This window comes from Musa acuminata, chromosome BXJ2-6 (assembly GCF_036884655.1).
Source record: "Musa acuminata AAA Group cultivar baxijiao chromosome BXJ2-6, Cavendish_Baxijiao_AAA, whole genome shotgun sequence".
NCBI lineage: Eukaryota > Viridiplantae > Streptophyta > Magnoliopsida > Zingiberales > Musaceae > Musa > Musa acuminata.
Window position 1 is genome coordinate 45,569,252 of NC_088343.1, and position 18,711 is coordinate 45,587,962.

Here is an 18,711-nt window from a genome sequence, read left to right on the forward strand (position 1 = left end):
TGTCAAAATGCCTCTGTGATTCGATTCCGTAGATCTGATTGTTCTTTTTGCATCTCACTTGGTCCAATTTATCTTGCTGGTAACTTGCTTGATAAAAGTCCCGTTTTGCATTCCTTACTGATTGGATCCTACGTTTGCACCTATGTAATTAGGCGATTAAGAATGCATGAATTTTACTATGCTGAAAGCCTGATGGGGGTTTCTTTTTTGAATCAAAGCGAGTAAATAATAGAATACGTCGTTAGAAGAGGTACTATATACTGTAGATAAAATTATGTGGAAGAAACTGTTGTTCGAGAGGGCTAAGTATCATTAGGACGCATGGTGATACTAGTATGAGCGTCTAAGGGAAGCGAGACAGGCACTCGAAAAGATGTATGCAATAGCAACAAGGTTTACATCATGGCATGATCTCGTCGATTTATTGATTACGGAGAATTGGCAGGTCTTTGCACGCGTATCAGAGGATTAGAATTATGTGTTGAATGAGAACATCAACATTGGTGGGTGTCTGGTTTCGATGTGAGTATGAAGTAAGAGATTCTACAAAGGATGAGTAGGAGCTGAGTGGCTCGATGAGGAAGCTAAGAAGGGGAACCAAAATTTGTTCTCGGAAGTCACTGGATATGAACGGCAAATCTGGAAATAATAAATCTGCCCTTGGATGTGCTTCATTTGAGCCCAACCAAGTTTAGCTAATATATTAGTGAAAGAATATATAAATGATTCCTAGGCTCGAAGTCATATATAATCAATCACTCAATCGTAGATATGTACCACGACCAGTTATTCACCAAAAGCACCCGTATAATCATCGTTCCTTGTCTTTGGTAGGAGAGCATCTATCGCCTCTTAAATGTCTAGGATTAAATCTCCCTCTTGTGCAAGTTTCATGTTTTACTCATCGTTATGATTGATGGTTCATCCACTAATGGTGGATGGCCTTCTTTCTAGCTGTCGTCTTGAGTATGCTTAGTGGGTCCTAAACCCTACTCGTGGTATAAGATGTATGTATCGCCCATGTTGCAGTCCATGGTGCCTTTTATCAAAAGAAAAGAAGAGAGAAAAAACTCTACACAAGATCTAAACAGAGAGTTAGTCTTGGTATCAATGATTAGGTTGCTCTTTAACTCATCTAGGCCATGCACTGGCAGGAATCTTATGAATTACATATATATATATATATATATGATTATTGCATACTAATATATTTGTGTTTTGAAGGACTTTCTTTATTCCAAGGATGAGATATGAGTGTGGTTTTGGCAGTGAGATCACGGCATATTCAGAGTAGACACATCATCGTTGTCTAAATTCCACAATTTTAGTTTTAAGCTCCCCTTAATTTGTTGATTGCCTTATTTTTTATATGATGGCTTCCCTTTAAACAAGTGATTCACCAGCCAGCTACTACAATAAGGTTCAACGACATTTTAGGTTCTTGACTGGTTCCATCTTTTTAGCTTCACCATCATGTCCGAAGTTAAACTCGCCTGTCCAAAACACACTAAATCAGTAGTGCTCAGATACTTTTAGCTTTTGCGTCTGAGTTCGTTGCCTACATGCAACCATGCATGTTTTAGCCAGAAGTCTAGTTTCAGGCGTAACATGATACGGAAGGTTTGCAGGCCCAATGATGGACTCGGAACTTTGTGTTGTCTAACTGCGAGTGCAATTTGGGACCGCCATAACTGTCTATTTCTCTTATCCTATAAGCATTTGTCTATGATTCATCTTTGGTACTTGTGAAAAGTGATCATGGATGAGGAAATGATCACAGCTGTTGTAGTAGATAATAATGCGCCTCATGCCGACTGAAAAGGCATCCGCTGCTATAGTTAGTTGGTGGGTTATCTTTTTCATGCTTTTTGGAATCGGTAAGATGATATGCTGGAGATAAATTTTCGTTTAGAGCCTTGCTTACCTTTATAATGCAAATGATGCATTGCCTCTCGATGTTAACCATCTAGCTGGAGCATATTCCAGCTGTAGTTATCTATCTGCGTACTCCTGTTTCAGTATGTAGCTTTTCTGTGTACCAACTCCTTTCGTTCCTTTACAGTCGGACCTTGGTTAACAAAGAGTAACCATGCGTCCACTTGGGGCCACCTTTTTGAGGACAAGATGTTGGCTAAACTCTTTAGCTTATCCTGTTTGGTGATCTGTGAGCATGTCGTCAGATTGGACTCGTATTTGGTGTGTGTGTAAAGAGGTTGTGGGAATCTTAGCTATCTATCACGGGAGACCAAGTCTACCTACAAGTTAGGAATCGAATTCATAATTAATTTCTGAGGTTTTTGACAATGACGTTGGGAAAATGGTCAGAAAAATTAGATTGAAAATTGGACGGATTTTTTTTAAAAAATATTTTATTTTTAGGATTTTCTTGGAAAATACTCCATTGTTAGGATTTTCTAATAATATTTTTTTTAATTTTCAAAATATTTTTAATTTGATGGTCAACCATATACCTTTTGTTTTCTTCCTTGATATTTCTTTTTCTATGAACCGGTACATATTCTTGATATTCTTCCTTGATACATTTTTTTATGAACTAGTGTAGTTACAATACTTTTACATGTTATCATGTAAAGATATTGTGTTTATCGTGTGTCTACAATGTTTTTATATTACAGTTCAGCATTTTCAATATTATTAAAACATATTATATTGTGTTATAGTGTTTTTATGATATTATTGAAAACACCATAACACAATGCAAGAACATCATTACTGGATCAGTTCATCCTATAGATTGATCCATAAGAAAAGTAAGATAAAAGAGATAGGTGAATGAGGATGTTCAAGGTATTAGGAAAAAAAATATATATTAGGAAATTCTAAAAATGAATATACTTTCGGGGGGAAAAAACGAGTTCTTTTTCCCAAAAATTACATGAAACTTTGGTCCTTATAACAACTCTATAGTTGTGCGATAAGAAAGACAGAGTTCTAAAATAGGGTAGGAACAGTTATTACAATGAACAGTGTTTCTTTGTGAATGCTTGAACTTTGGAAATATGGCACGAGAGCATTGATTAAAAGGATAGTTAAAGTGAGTCGGGCAAGATAGGGAATGGTTCCGCATGCAAAAACTCATCGACAAATGTCTTCCCGGACTTGACTCCAAAAACGCTTTTCTTCCATTTTGACAAGCTTCATGTGAGAGGCTTAGTAGGACAAAGGTTTTGGGAGAAAAAAGTCTGGAGTTCCGAAGCCTCATTTAATTGCCCGAATAAAATATAAGGGATGTTGTTAGTAGCGTTCATTTATTCCACGTTCGTGGCAGCTCGAGTTTTCCGGCGAAGAAGATGTCGTGGTTCCACTTTGACCGTAGTACTTTTTTTTTTTTTTTTTTCCATCTCATTTCAATTGAACTCTTGTGCGAGAAATGGCGGGATGTGATTTAGAATTCAGAAGCAAACAAGACACTCCTAACAAACAAACAAACAAGGCAACTATAGGCTCTCGGCCTTACTGCCGTCTGTCCTTGCAACACCGTATCTCTCTTTAGAATTCTTTGACAGCCTTTCCTACTTCCATATTGGTGAACCTCATTACTATATGTTTATATACATACTATTCGTATTATCGACTCTCCTCAACGCCACTTACCAGGAGGCTAGCACAGTCCCAGTGAGTATGAATGGGGCCCGCCGAGCTCCTGAGTCTTCTTTGACCTCCTTCCTTCCTATCAGCCTTTTTTTTTTTTTTTTCCCCAACTACCCTACGGCAACCACTCCCCTGAATGCCAATAACTGTAGTAATACGCTCCACTGGTCAGCACATGGCATGGCCATGCCACCACATGGTGGTGCCATGCATGCATGTCAGTGGTCTTCCTGTACCCTCGAAGTGTTGACTCGTCTCATTATTGTCCTCACAACCTGACCTCGTTTTTGTACTCGTAGAGGCGCCCTAGAGCCGTCATTTCCTGCAAAACTCTACGTGGAACAAGTAGGGAGTGATTCAAGTGAATTTGTGGTATGCTACCGAACGATTCTTGTAGGCGATCTACACCCCAGCCGTTCCCATGAAGAAGCCTCACCTAAAATGTCTCTGTTCTCTGGTTGCTGCGACCTATTCCACCACTTCCGATATCCTATCTTAACCAACTCAATCACGATTCGGATCAGTTAGTTGAGATTCACGTACCCTGGCGACACAAAAAAGAAAAGTTTCTGTGAGAGAATTGGAGTCGATATTTTTCTCGCTTTTCTTGGGGGTTAGGATGGATCCCAGACGTCGATCGGATTGCAATGCCCCACCCATGGCTGATCTGTCCCACACACGAGACAGGTGAGCTCCACCCTTCCCCAAGTCTCCCTCGACCTCATCGCCCACTCCAATATATGCTAAAAATGCGGCAGCAACCTCCCATGTTCAGTTAGACAACAGAGATTCCAGTGCGGCAGAGGAGGTATCAAAACAGAATGGAGTCATCCGGCGCCGACTCCTCCTCCTCCCCCTCCCCTCCGCCCCCCGTCCAACGGGACAACCTTGCCCCAAGCTGCGACGACGCGCCACCTCCTCCGGCCACGTCACTTGGCCGCGTCAAGCTTATGGTCAGCTACGGCGGCCGCATCCAGCTCCGCCCTCACGATAGCAGCAGGCTCTCCTACGTCGGAGGTGAGACCAAGATCCTCTCCCTCGACCGTTCCGCCCGCCTCCCCGCCCTCCTCACCAAGCTGGCATCCCTTGCCCGCTTTTCCGCCCCTCTCTGCCTCAAGTACCAGCTCCCCGGTGAGGATCTCGACGCCCTCGTCTCCGTCATCGACGACGGCGACCTCGACCACATGATGACTGAGTACGACTGCCTCTGCTGCACCTCCTCCTCCTCCAAGCCGTCGCCCCGCCTCCGCCTCCGCCTGTTCCTCTTTCCCGTGTGGCCCCCTCCCCCGCGCCCCTCTGCCGCCCTTCTCGTTACCCTCAACCCCGTCCCCGCCCACCCTCCTCCTCCTCCTGCAACTCCAATTGTGCCGGAGGCCTCGCCGAGCCCTGACTTCCTTTTCGGCCTCGACCAGGGCTTCGTCCCTGCCCCGGCGGTGAAGGTCACCACAGATCCTCAGCAGCGGCCACCGTTGCTAGAAAGCCTTCCCCTCTCAAAGCCCGATCTGGCCAAGGATGACCCCGAGCAGCCGATCGGGACTGGTGCTGATACCGTCGCCCCCGCCGTTGCCGTGGTCTTGGCAGGGGAGATCCAAGCACAGATTCCGGAGCTACAAACGCTAAATATCGCCGAGAACGCTCGGCCGCCGATTCCACGCAACAGCAGCGAGGAGACCCTACGTAAGATATGCCCCCTGGAACACCATGTTTCAAGAGCGCCTGAGAAGGCAACACCGGCGCCACCACCCTCCCCAGCGTTGTACTGGCTGGAGCAAAGCGGAGCGACGTCGGGTGGCAGGTACGCCTCCTTGGCTCCCGGCGTCGATCAGACGGTGTACCTAGTCCCGGCATCACCGGCGGTCTACCCAGGGTTCTTCCCTACGGTGCGTAGTGTGGTACCATCGGAAGCCTACAACGAGGCGCCGGCGAAGGTAGTGGGAGGCGTTGGCGGAGCAATGCCGGGCCCGGAGGTCTATGCAGGGGGGCAGTTGGCGTACGGGCGGGTGGTCTACTACCCCAGCGTGGCGCCCACGTTTCCGACGGTCACGAGCGTTGCCCTCAATCCGGCCGATAAAACCGTGAAACCTTCAGCTTGATCGAGTCAAAAAAACGAAAGAAAAGTCTTCTCCTTCCTTTTTCTTTTGTGTCTCCCTTTCATAGTTTTTGTTAGTTTACTCCTACGGGTTTGCAGTCGTCTATGTTCGTAAATATGCACGAATCGATGTCAGTAGAGGTGGGTTTTTATATTAGTCATGAGTTAGATGGGGAGTACGTTGGGTCCGTCTGAGTAAGGGCTTTTGATGATGATGTATCTTGAGATTGACGGTTGGCGGCCAAGTGTGGGGAAATTTTGGAAGGGCCACCAAACTATTTCCATTCCTTTCCACCAAACTATTCCCATTCCTTTCCACCACATTCTTCTCACCTACCTCTCCTTTGGCTAATCATCCGTCGTTCGTCAGAAAATAAAGGGGTGATGCTAAAGCAGTCAGGCAAACTCATCGAGGTTTTGGAATTCCTGTATTTGCCATTCCACGTAGCGTCATGCGTCTTAATGCCGTTTAAGGTGTCCGATCTTATCCTTAAAAATGTGATCACTTAAATTTTCTTTTCTGAATGCTTCTACTACTACTACTTGCGATTAAGATTCGGATGTCGATACGTAAAGAAATTTTGCATAAGATGTGATGACTTTAAGATGCTAGGGGATCTCATAAGAAACATTGGTAAAATGGATGATGAACCACAACCATGCAGTCAAAATTAATCTCAACAACCAATCACACTCTGTGATATAGTCAAAATTAATCTCAACAAGATTAGAGATAGGAGGAGTTATATCTCTAGATCTCTTAGACGAATGATGGGCATGGAGAGATTCTTTGGTAAGGGCTAAAGTTGTATAGATTGTGATGGATGTGTCATTTGGCCTCATTTCTATCGAATCATTGACATAAAACGGAATAGACATGAGACTAAATCCAAATATATGTATTTGTCATAACTTAAAATTGAAAGATTAAAGTGTTTAAATGGAAGACCGATTTTATCTTGAGTAGATTCTAAGGATAGAGAGAAGGGACATTCAAGGAAGATTCAATATGGAGATGGCAATAAAAGTAATTGTTCATTTTAAATAGAATGATGATTCTTTGTCATGTCATGTTCTCAAACCTCGATCGGTCCCAGAATCAGATTTTTAACTATATATATATATATATATATATATATATATATATATATATATATATATATATATATATATATATATATATGATTGATTGATGAGCTATTAATAAGATGTTAATATATTTTAAGACAGCAAGAGAGCACGTAGTGCAACTTTCGGGTGCCGTCAGATGGGGAGGCCCAAAACAGCAGCAGCGGCTTGCGTCATCCGCCGTGGAGCATGAACCCAGGCTGATCTGGTCGAGGTTTGTACCCCAATTAAAGCGGTGGTGGTTGTTGCGGCGTCGGATCTTATTGACATATTCTTTTTTTTTTGTGGCTCGTATATTTATTAACAATTATTTGATTATACGCTTCCGCTTTGCTTCGTGCCGCGTGTGGTCTCGGCGATAGCAATTCCGATTCCTCGAGGCAAGGCTGCCCTTTTCCCGCACCCCAACCGCACGTTGCTGTTTCCTCCATCCTCCCTTGGCAGATGTGTGTATCCGATGCCTCTGCGTCGACCCTCATCTCCTTTCTTCTCCTTTTGGTTGTGTGGGTGAGTTCCTCCTCTTCTGCACGGTGCAGAATAAAGAGGGATTAGAGATTGAATCGATCGATCGGTATCGAATGGGTGAGTCGGGTATGGATAGGCTTCCCGAGGGCTGCGTCGCCCACGCCATCGCCCTCACCTCCCCCCGCGACGTCTGCCGCTTCTCCGCCGTCTCCTCCGCCTTCCGCTCCGCCGCCGCCTACGACACCGTCTGGGACCGCTTCCTCCCCTCCGATTACCGCTCCATCCTCTCCCGCGCCATCCGCCCCGTGGTATGCTCCTCCAAGCGCGACCTCTTCTTCCGCCTCTGCGATTCCCTCCTCATCGACGCCGGCAAGATGGTACGTCTCCTCCTCTAGATTAGATGCTCTGTTTTCTTTAGGGTTAATATTATATTCTTCTTCATCGGTGAATTGGGACCGGTTTCTGATTGGAACTGAACGACAAAGAAGAGATTTCTGGTAGAAGAAACATAGAGAACCACCATCTTTCCGGTTCTCTTTTTCTTCGATTTCGATTTCGATTTCGCCCATGCTCTCTGGGCCGCAACGTGACAGGATGAGTCGGGTACAAAGCTTGGCTGTTGTTTGATGCTTGCAGAGCTTCTGGTTGGAGAGGTCGAGTGGGGCCAAGTGCTACATGCTCTCCGCCCGATCGCTGTCCATTACGTGGGGAGACACGCCCCAGTACTGGAGGTGGGTTCCTCTGTCCGACTGCAGGTAATGTAGTTTGCATCCCTCTCTCCAACGCTGCTGCTGCTGCTACTGCTTCATGTCTCATTCCCCGTGCGTGCAAGGTTCTCGGAGGCCGCCGAACTGGTAAACGTGTGCTGGCTGGAGATCCGTGGCAAGATTCAAAGTCGCATGCTTTCTGGGCGGAGGACGTACGCTGCCTATCTCATCTTCAGACTAGCGGACTGGTCGCGTGGTCTCGGCCACCCACCCCAAGAAGCATCCGTCACGATGGGGGTGCAGCATTCATCCACCCACGTGGTCCGTCTTCAGCCAAATGATTCGCCATCTCGTGTACGCGCTCGGAGGAACAGGATCCGGTTCGGGCCTTTGGTGAGGTGGGGCGCGATGATGCTGGAGATTGCAGCGGACCAGGAAGCGGCGGCGGAGGTTGGGGACGCAAGGGACGACGGGTGGATGGAGGCGGAACTGGGGGAGTTCTACATCGATGAGGGAGAGGACGGGGAGGTGGAGATGAGTTTGATGGAAGTGAGGGGAGGGCACTGGAAGAAGGGTCTCATCATCCAGGGAATCGAGATCAGGCCCAAGGCCTAGCCGCACAGGCGCCCCCCAAGGGCATGTGATTCGGGCATTCCTCGAATCGCACCAATACTACGCGCGATAGATATCTCCCTGTTGCTTCTTTTCCTTTTGGTGATCGAGTGATACGGAGAGAGAGTGTGTGTGTTTTGTTTTGTTTTGTTTGTCAAATGCAAGTGCATCTCTTTCTTGTACGCTGTTTCTAGCAGCTTGTACGTACGTTGTGGAAGCTTCTGGTGTTCTCTTAAAAGACGAGAGATGAAATTAGCGATAGGAAATTACTGGTGTTGGAGAATCATCAGTGAATCAAGCAATAAATGATTTGAGAATAGCGATTACAGTATATACTTAGTTCAACCAATCATTGTACCTTTCAAATATCAATCGGTTGATGACTCCAAGACGATCATCGAGAATGGTGTGAACCAATATTGTGTGTATCGATAAATACTTCCAACAAGACTACAAAGGGAAGAAGGTCTTCTAAATCGTGCAGTGAAACAAGACGAAGGAAGAGGGTCTGATTTGGAGTTGTCCTCTCACGATAAAATTAACACACAAGAATAGTATTCAAATTTTGTTGTATACGCCAAAGAAAGACACTTCCTGTGGAGGAGAGGTAGCACGCAATCACCGGTTCATCGAACCTCGCACAACAACAATTAACCCTATATGTAACATAGGTAGCAAACAAAGGTGGCACGCAATCACCGGTTCAGCGAACCTCCCTCTCTAGGGAGAGGGAACAGTGCACCAACTATTATAATAGTCAGTAAAAAAAAAAATGTAACGTTGGGGTGAGAGAGGCTCGAACTCTCGACCTCAGGATAACTCGATAAAGCTATGAGACCTACGCGCTAACCAACTGCGCCACCACCCCGATGGTGTTTAAGGGTAAGAAATATTTATATTATTTATTATTTATTTATCGAAAATTTGCATTTACTTTCCCTATATTATCATATATTTTTTGCTTTTACTTGAAATCAAAAAAAAAAAAAAAAAGGAGGGGATAACAAGTGCATGATTCTCGATTATAAAGAAGAATGGAGCTGAACAAAAATAAATTCATAGAATAATTTATATATATTTTTTCTTTAGGCAATTTTTCTTTTAGATGGTATATTATTTATTTATGAGAGTTTTTCAATTGATTAAATTGGGTGTGTCGAGTCTCTCGATCTACTATCGATAATTATTATTTTAATCATTATAATAATATTATTGAAGATTGTTTCTCTACTCCCATCAAACCCCATGAAATGCTTGTGGGATGAAATGCACAGATACAAGTATAATTACTTGAAAGAAAACAAAAACTAATTATCGACCAAAATTACTGTGCCAAAAATATGTGGTAATATAAATGAGCCACGAACGACCATTGTCGTACATATACACTGCGTCCACAGACTCCCTCTTGATCTTATCCATTTAGAACAGAATGAGATGCGACGGCAACACAAGAAGCCGTTCACGACAAATAATAAAGGTGTTGCTTTTTGCCTCGGTGTTATCCTTCACACAGCGGTGGCAATGCGTGGATTGATCACCGCACGGAAGGCACGGCCGGCTTCTTCTGCAGGTGGCTCTCAGTCGACATGCGATCGATCCTCTGTCATCATTAAGACGACGACGCGGAGAGAGAGAGAGCAGACGACCCAGCGGAAGAGACAGCAATGTAATCTTGCACTCAAGTCACCGACGACAAAATGCTGCTATATCTCCACCGGGCTGGCTGTATATCAACTCGTCAATCCGGACCCAATTAATGCCATCAGGACGGACCTGAATCGTGTTGTTGATACCTTAATTCTCCTTCTCGATGCAATATTCCAAATAGCTTATATGCATGGTATTCACGAATATATATGTATATTTTTTATTTTTGAGGCTAACATTTTTCGAGGATAAAAAGTCATAATATGAATAGGATTTCTCATTAAGGAAGAAAATTCTAAAACTAAGATTTGGAGAATATCTCATATATTTATATGTTTTTGATATTTGACTACGATGTTAAGAAATATATTAAGTGAGTTTTTTTAATGGGTCTAGAGAATGTAAAAAAACATATATATAATTTTTTTTTCAAATTTATGTACGAGGATATGCTAGTGTGATTCACAATTTGAGTTAGGATTAACTAAAGAGTGTTTGCAATTGATCTCTATGATATAAAATATATCTTAGAAGAACAAATACTCCAAATAGAGAAAGAGAATGTCATTCTATACAGAAACAACTCGAGGGAAGAGTTAAGAAAGGAAAATAAATGTTTGCTTCTTTATAGATAGAGATAAAGTATTTTAATCACATTAATTTTATATTAATTATTTATACTTATTGATCTCTAAGATTTTCCTGTTAATTTTGAAGCCACACAACTCATCTCACACTGTTTAACTGTTTTGCATGCACTACTATCTCGTTGGTCCTTACGCAAAATGCCTTGCTTTCTCCCACATACTGCATGGTTGAGCATCGTCCTCCACCATCATCAACCATCTTCTCTCTCTCTCTCTCTCTCTCTCTCTCTCTCCCTCTCTGTACATCCATCATACATCAGGGAAGGCACGTCTCGATCTCACTATTTTCTCTTCACCTACAGTTGCATGACCATTGCATCTTCTGCTCGCTAACGCTTGGCTTCTTCCCGTGTACTCCTACTACGTGTATACGACCTCGTCCGAGAGAAATCCGATTGGTATTCTTATCCCAATTAATGTCTTATATACTCGACCAGGAGTCATTAGTGATCTCATCGTCATTAAATCTCCATTTCAACGTCCTCCAAAAGTCAAAGAGCAAGATCGCTGCTTCCATCTTCCTCTCTCACTCGCCAACGAATCTATCATTGACCAGCACAGCTTGTCAACGCATGGTACGTCGCCATACTTAACACACCCCACGTCCCAACTGTCTCCGTCTGCAGTCTACGTTGGCTTTTCTGCTTCGGTGTGGCTTCGCATTGACTCGGTGACTCCGTCACATATCTTATTAACAGAGCCACCGAGTGGTTGTCCAAGCCAGCCATCAGCTTAGCTGGAGTTTCTTGTCACTTCGCAAGTTGGAATACGCAAAAACTCATTCCTAAAGTTTTAGATAAATTGGTGATCGATATGAATGGTATTATTGAAGTTTGAATCCCACCCGATTCAGTTTAGATCTATGCATGTAAGAATTCTAATATGATCGAAACCTTGAACGCTCCCTTGATGGTTGAGATAGATTTGGACGCGTGCTCCGTAGCTAGCTGACCTATATGAAGATCAAGATCAAATGAGTTTTTTATATGATCCTTATGATGTTTAAGTCGATAAAAGAAAATGAAATTTAATAAATTATACTTGACTTCGATTATTATGTTCTACAGTTAGTAAATTGAAAGAATAGTCTATAATACAAGTGGAATATTTTCTTGATCTACTATTTTTAAGATATGAATAGAATATATTGATCCGATTTTATCTTTCTATTATTGTGCTATATATCGAGTTGTCATTGGGTGAATATTTGCGCTATCAATGATGATCAACAATATTTGGATTAGCCTCGCCAATAATAATTGCAATAAGTTGAGGATTTAGAGACTCGAGACGATGGCTTTGGCATGAGATATATAAGTAGGAACAGCGCTCCTTCTTCTCCGAGCAGTGTTAGTTGCCATCCCTAAAACATTACTTGTCGAAGCTCCTCTTCTTCTCTCCTCTATTGCTGATCAATGGTCCGGTGGGGCTCCTGCCAACTTCTGAGCAGTGTCCTACCAGGATATGGTTGTCCTCCATAAACGTAATCCGAACTCCTCGTCATTATTATTTCCTATTGCGTACAAAGGAATTTAGTAATTATTACACATAACCTTTGAAATGTGGTGTGGTTGATAGCAGAGAGGGAATTCTTCCTTGCAATGACCCACAATGATCACCTTCCATGACCCTCATCTCTCTCTCTCTCTCTCTCTCTCTCTCTGATCCTTCGAGTTCCTTCTCTCACATGCCCGTGACAGACCTCAATGTAACAGTCAATCTAAAAAAGGACTTGGTTGGGAAGCAGCAGATGATGGTAGTGCATTTATAGCCGCTCAACCCTCCGAAGCCATTCACTACGTATAACTCTCCCCCGATCCCTCCTCTTCCAGTGGAAACAGCACCGAGAAGAAGGTAGATTATTTATTTCCTTGGCATTGTGCCATGGATCTCTTGTGGACGATCTCCACTATCCTTCTTCTCTGTTCTTTGCTGTCCATTCTGTGGAAGGGGTTCGACCGTCGGAGGAACCGGAGCTGCTACCTCCTCGACTTCGTCTGCTACAAGCCTTCCGACGATCGCAAGCTCTCCAGCGAGCTCTGCAGCGACATCATCGTGAGGAACAAGAGACTGAGCGTGCCTGACTACAAGTTCCTCCTCAAGGTCGTCGTCAACTCCGGCATCAGCGAGGACACGTACGGCCCCCGGAGCATCATCGAGGGCAGGGAGGAGTGTCCCACCCACGACGACTGCGTCGACGAGGTCGACGACTGCATGTATCGCACGCTAGACGAGCTCTTCCTCCGGACCAGTATCTCTCCCATTGACGTCGACGTGCTGGTGGTCAACGTGTCCATGTTCGCCCCCTCCCCTTCCCTGACGTCGAGGATCGTCAACCGGTACAGAATGAGGGAGGACGTCAAGAACTTCAGCCTGGCCGGGATGGGGTGCAGCGCCAGCCCCATCGCCATCGACCTTGTCAACAACATCTTCAAGACCCGGAAGAGGACGCTCGCTGTCGTCGTCACGTCCGAGTCCATTGCCCCCAACTGGTACTACGGCACGGACAAGTCCATGATGCTGGGCAACTGCCTCTTCCGCTCCGGAGGCTGCTCCTTCATGCTCACGAACGATCCGTCGTTGAAGCACCGAGCTAAGATGAGCCTGAAATGCCTGGTCCGGGCGCACATCGGTGCCAACGACGACGCCTACAGCTGCGCCATCCAGAAGGAGGACGACGAGGGCCGCGTTGGTTTTCACCTGAGCAAGAGCCTCCCCAAGGCGGCGGTGCGGGCCTTCGCCGAGAACCTCCAGAGGCTGGCGCCCAAGGTGCTACCGGTGGGAGAGCTTGCGCTGTACGTCCTCCGGGGGTTCCGGCACTGGCTCTGGAGGTCGAAGGAGGCGAAGACAGACGCAGCGACGGCCGCGATGGTGAACTTCAAGTCGGGCGTGGACCACTTCTGTCTCCACACCGGCGGCGCGGCGGTGATCGATGCCGTGGGAAGGGCCTTGGGGCTGACCAAGTACGACGTGGAGCCGGCAAGGATGACGCTGCACCGGTGGGGGAACACGTCGGCCAGCAGCTTGTGGTATGTGCTGGGCTACATGGAGGCCAAGAAGAGGCTGAGGAGGAAGGACAGGGTGTTGATGCTGAGCTTCGGGGCGGGGTTCAAGTGCAACAGCTGCCTGTGGGAGGTGCTGCGTGATCTGAACGATGGCGGAGCGTGGGAGGACTGCATCCGAGCCTACCCTCCACAGACCCTAGTCAACCCTTTCATGGAGAAGTTTGGGTGGGTCAAGGAGGCGTAAGCAGCGCCGTTCGCATCCTCTTGCTCCATCGATTCTTTCCAAACTGTATGTTGAGTGGCACCTTTCGCTTCTGGTTGTTCTTTTCTCATTGTGATCTCGATTGTCGCATACATTATTGTTTCATTAACTCACTCGGCTATAGTCGGATAGCGTCGACATGGCTGGGATTGCAAGGACGGTAAGTTGATATGGGCCTTCATAGCTCGAGTCACAATAGTTGCTGCTGGGGCTGATGAGTACAATCTAATAAATGGATTCAATGCACGCGTCATTATCTTTTTGCCCTTTTTGGTTTCCCGAACCGCGCTGTCCCCGCAGGTCTGTGTTCGTCATGTCTCTTCGGCTTCACTCGTCGGTCATCGGTGTATACGACGCGCCCCGCCACCCCCGCCTCGACCCGGCTCGATGCGCTGCACTGCAGATCGGTACGCAACATTGATGTGGCTGGTGGAATGCGACGGACATCCAGGTGGTACGCTCATTGATTTGTTGCCCGCGAGAGTACATGGTGGGTTTTCGGGCCAAAGATATCTAGGCTTTGGAAGCCCAAAAGTTTGAGGCCCAATCCAAGCCCATGTCTCAGTATGCAAGCCGATGCTCAGGTGTGTGTATTTTGGTGTTTACGTATGAATACATATATCCATCGTAGGAAGATATCCATGCACATATGCTCTCCATGACTTCCTCATAGCATTCGGCCGGACATGCAACACGCATGCATCAGTCGTTGACTTGTACTCGAGGAGATGCGTGATGAGAGGGGAAACACAACAAAAGATAGCAGGGCAACAAAACAGTGGAACAGCAGCTAAGGAGGCATGCACTGATGCTTTATCCAACCAAAACTGTGGATCAAACCCTACACGGACATGAATGCCCAGCATACCAATGGCCAGACACTGTTAGGAGACAGTCAATCGGACATGTCGGTTGTCAATTGTGGCCGAATGCAGACAAAAAATGTCAAGCATTATAAATAGGTGTCCAGAATTGAAGTCCTTGCTTGCCCATACATTTAAAGATCTTAAAATCCGTCTGGTCTCATATTTTCTCTCATTATTTCATTAATAGTATCATTGATATGTTGGTTAGTTTGTTGATCGAAACCAATCTCTACAATTTGAGGGCTTCGTATAGCTCGGGTCTGGAATATTCGTTTTCATCGGAAGCTTGATAAGTCACTCAAAATATCATCATAAAATGTGCATCAATTATAAAAGATAGATGGATATATCAATGCTCAACATTCTTTTTTAATTTATCTCAAATATTCAAATATTGATTAAGGTATACATCAATTTTCATACAAAGAAGATAGATGATTTGAATTTAGCATCACAAAGAGCCCTCGACATCTCGGGTGACATCAACTATTGTAGCACGGGTCAAGTCCATAGCAAATCAAACGGATTAATATCCTCATCAAGGACCTATCCATGAGTAATTCTTTTTAGCACGGGTCAAGTCCATAGCAAATCAAACGGGTTAATATCCTCATCAAGGATCTATCCACGAGTAATTCTTTTTAGCACGGGTCAAGTATCGTATTATGATACTACTAAATCATATTCGATGTCGCCTAACTCAATGTTTAGATCTACGCTAATGGCAGCTGCCTCTTATGAATTCATTGAAATCTTCTTTCGCTTTCGCCACAAAATACTTTTAGAGAAAGTAAATGCAAAAGAGACTTTGTTACATGGTTAACTCAGAAAAATGATTTTGGTCCTCATTTCAAACAAAGTTTTACCGTAATATATTTTTTTTCCTCTCCCAAGTTGGAAATTTTCCATGGAAGCTGAAAATTTGCCATGGATACTAAAATATCGTTTGATTGAATCTTAAATATATTTTATACTAAAATTGAAAGTTCAGAAAGAGGAATTAAGAAGCAAAAGCATTTGTCTTACTTGTATTCCTTAGTCCTATGCAAGCAGCATCCGACAAGAAGACCGTCCATGATACAAATGCATAGACGATTCTTGTATGCGTTCGATGAATACGATCTTAATGTGGTAAAATCGAAAGAATCGGAAAGCTGTGCTTCCTCTCTGGGTAATCGTGGTTTTCAGAAGAGTTTTTTTACATTGGGATTCGAGAGAAGGAAGAGGAGGATGAGGGATTGGTCAAGCGAGAAGAAAGGGGAGGAGGAGGAGGAGGCAGAAACAAAAGCTGTGAGACAGGAGAGAAGTGGATTTCAGGGTTTGTAGAAGACAGTAAGGCGATCGAGTCAGATATCAGCCAATTACCGTTCTCTTTGACATTCCGTTGGTGGCGGGGCTTTCACCCAATCAATTTAGCTGCAACATTGCGAGTCCCTCGAGTGTCAAACACTGGCTGATCTCGTGATCCAGAAACGAACTGTCAGAAGCGTCCTCAATGTTCGTATTCCCATCGGTGAATGCTGTCAAGTAAACAAAAAGAAGGTTATTACCCACCCATTCGACATGCCGTAATAAGATATATAGATTCGTGGCCTGCCATGGATGGCGTGGGGACCTAAGTGGGAAGCATGAAGAAGAATAAATGACCTAAGCCTATGCGGAAGGACCCGGTGAGCTCAGTCCCCACTCCTTAAAAGCTCACAGGCGACTCGAGCTCCGGTTCGTGCAATGGAGAGACGCGTCTTCTTCCTTGACCGTTCTCACTGACAGAAAGCCACATACATAGAGGTGGGCAGGAGGCATTCTTGGTGGGTTCACGTCGATCGGGAATTGTTTATGCGTCACGAGATCTACGTGCATGGGGGAATCCACCAACAACATTGAATCCAACCACAGAAAAGGCCACAAGATATGATTGAAATAATCCCCACGGGCAGGCCGTACCCTCGGATGGTGCTTCTGGCCACTTACCTTTGCAGCCTTTCACCCCCTCTTTTGGCTCTTCTTTTACCGCGTCCGGAGCTCGTGTCGTCTTCTTTACCTCGACCGCCTTTGCGGCCTGGCTTTCTCAAGAATCCAATGACTGCCGGAGTGCTGTTCCAGGTTTGACCTGCTGTTGCTGCATGCCAACTGCAAGAAAGTGGAGCAGCGTGTAGCGTGACCATGGGTTGCAGCAGCACGCTCCACTGCTATTCCCTCGTACGTAAACACCGACTGCATGCATGCAACAGCAGAAGGCGATAAAGAGATGATGACTGCAGTTTCTGCCGTGGATTAGAGAATGTGTTAACTCGTCGCCTTTCCTTTGGAATGTTTCATTCCAGCGAGCTACGTTGATTCATGCACACACACAAACACAAACACAAACACGCACGAGTGAGATGGGTTGTAGGCACAGAAAAAGCAAAACAAAATGGAAGTACGAAGGAAAATATATTATTATATCATGATCGAGTAGGAGGAGGAGGGAGGAAGGGGTGGGTCATCATACAGTAATAAATAAGGAGCATGGAGATCATATGAAGGAGCGAGTGCACATTCCCGCACGAGAGAGAGTTAATTGGGATCACCAGATGTCACTGAGGGTGATGGTGCTCACGTGTGGTAGGTGGTACCATTACGCTCAAGGTGTATGAGTAGTACCTACCCATCTATGAATTCCAAGGAATAAGTAAGTCGATTCAAATATGTGATGTTTTTTGATTGGCCAGAGTTCGACTAACATAAACATTATTTCAAATAGATCGAACTTAGTCGAATACAAATTCTCAAGTTTGAATTTTTCATGAGCACCAAGCTATTATGTTAGTTATATCCAATAGAGGGAGACGAAGGGAGGAAAGAGAATGTAAGGAAATGATCCATGAAGTGAATGATTGGCAAAGAATAATGTATTTTGCGGCGTCCCGTTTTATAGTTAAAAACAACGATAGAGAGACAACTGATGCAAATGAAAGAAAGGAAGTTAGGCTTCCATGTTGATATTGTCGTAATATTAGATCAAATGATTAGACAATATTTTGGCTTAGGAGTCTTTGCCAAGATATGAATTTTTATAATAGTTAAATTAAGTTCTTAAGTTTTTATCCCTTTGTAAATAAAGTTTCATATAATATTTTAATACACAATTGAAAGGAGAGATGAGATAGAGTGTGTCTAGTTTCAAAAAAAAAAAAAGCTCATGTTATTGTAAATTATATTAATATAAAATTTTAATTTAATTTTTATCATCTTTTTGAAAGATATTTCAATACTATATCAGAGTGTGTCTGATCTTCGAGGTTAAGTTACATATTAAAAAGATAGATAAAGAGAAACTTACAATAAGAGAGATGTAGACAAATAAAAGAGATCATATTTCATCTAAAAGGATAACTTTTAGAAAGAGAAATAAAAGAGAGACAATTAAGAAATTAGTAGAGAGAAAATCAAGGAGAAACGATTGCAAGAAAATTTGAGGATACTGAAATCTCATAGAGAGAAAATCCTAAGACAAAAATTATTCAAAGAAAAAAAAATCTAAGTGATAGGGAAAACAATGGTATTACACTTTTGATTCACTGGTAATAGACTGCCATTTCGAATCGACACTAGAATGCACATTATCCCATCATGTGAGAAGTCGCATAAGATGATCATTGGAATATAGTAATCAGACCCACTCTCTC

General features: G+C 44.3%; 3 protein-coding genes and 1 non-coding gene across 5 annotated transcripts; 3 read left to right on the plus strand and 1 right to left on the minus strand.

Moving 5' to 3' along the window:
- The first annotated feature begins 4,161 nt into the window (after positions 1-4,161).
- Positions 4,162-6,225, plus strand: LOC135615989 (uncharacterized). The gene has a single exon (XM_065115149.1). The coding sequence runs from the start codon at positions 4,434-4,436 to the stop codon at positions 5,703-5,705; it is 1,272 nt and encodes a 423-aa protein (XP_064971221.1). The 5' UTR covers positions 4,162-4,433; the 3' UTR covers positions 5,706-6,225.
- An 896-nt stretch (positions 6,226-7,121) lies between these two features.
- Positions 7,122-8,944, plus strand: LOC103989936 (putative F-box protein PP2-B12). Of its 2 annotated transcripts, XM_065115151.1 has the most exons (4): positions 7,122-7,275; positions 7,366-7,671; positions 7,931-8,049; positions 8,127-8,944. In XM_065115151.1, exons 2-4 carry the CDS (start codon positions 7,408-7,410, stop codon positions 8,614-8,616), a joined length of 873 nt encoding a protein of 290 aa, XP_064971223.1. In that variant the 5' UTR covers positions 7,122-7,275; positions 7,366-7,407; the 3' UTR covers positions 8,617-8,944. The 2 variants fall into 2 exon arrangements, with proteins under 2 accessions (XP_064971223.1, XP_064971222.1); XM_065115150.1 differs by having other exon boundaries at positions 7,160-7,671.
- Positions 8,945-9,394: 450 nt separating this feature from the next.
- On the minus strand, positions 9,395-9,481 carry TRNAM-CAU (transfer RNA methionine (anticodon CAU)). Its single transcript is given in 2 exon segments — positions 9,395-9,430; positions 9,444-9,481. It is a non-coding gene; the product is annotated as a tRNA-Met (tRNA).
- A 3,247-nt stretch (positions 9,482-12,728) lies between these two features.
- LOC135613762 (3-ketoacyl-CoA synthase 3-like) lies at positions 12,729-14,329 on the plus strand. Its single transcript, XM_065110801.1, has one exon. It carries the CDS (start codon positions 12,795-12,797, stop codon positions 14,157-14,159), a length of 1,365 nt encoding a protein of 454 aa, XP_064966873.1. The 5' UTR covers positions 12,729-12,794; the 3' UTR covers positions 14,160-14,329.
- Positions 14,330-18,711: the final 4,382 nt, after the last annotated feature.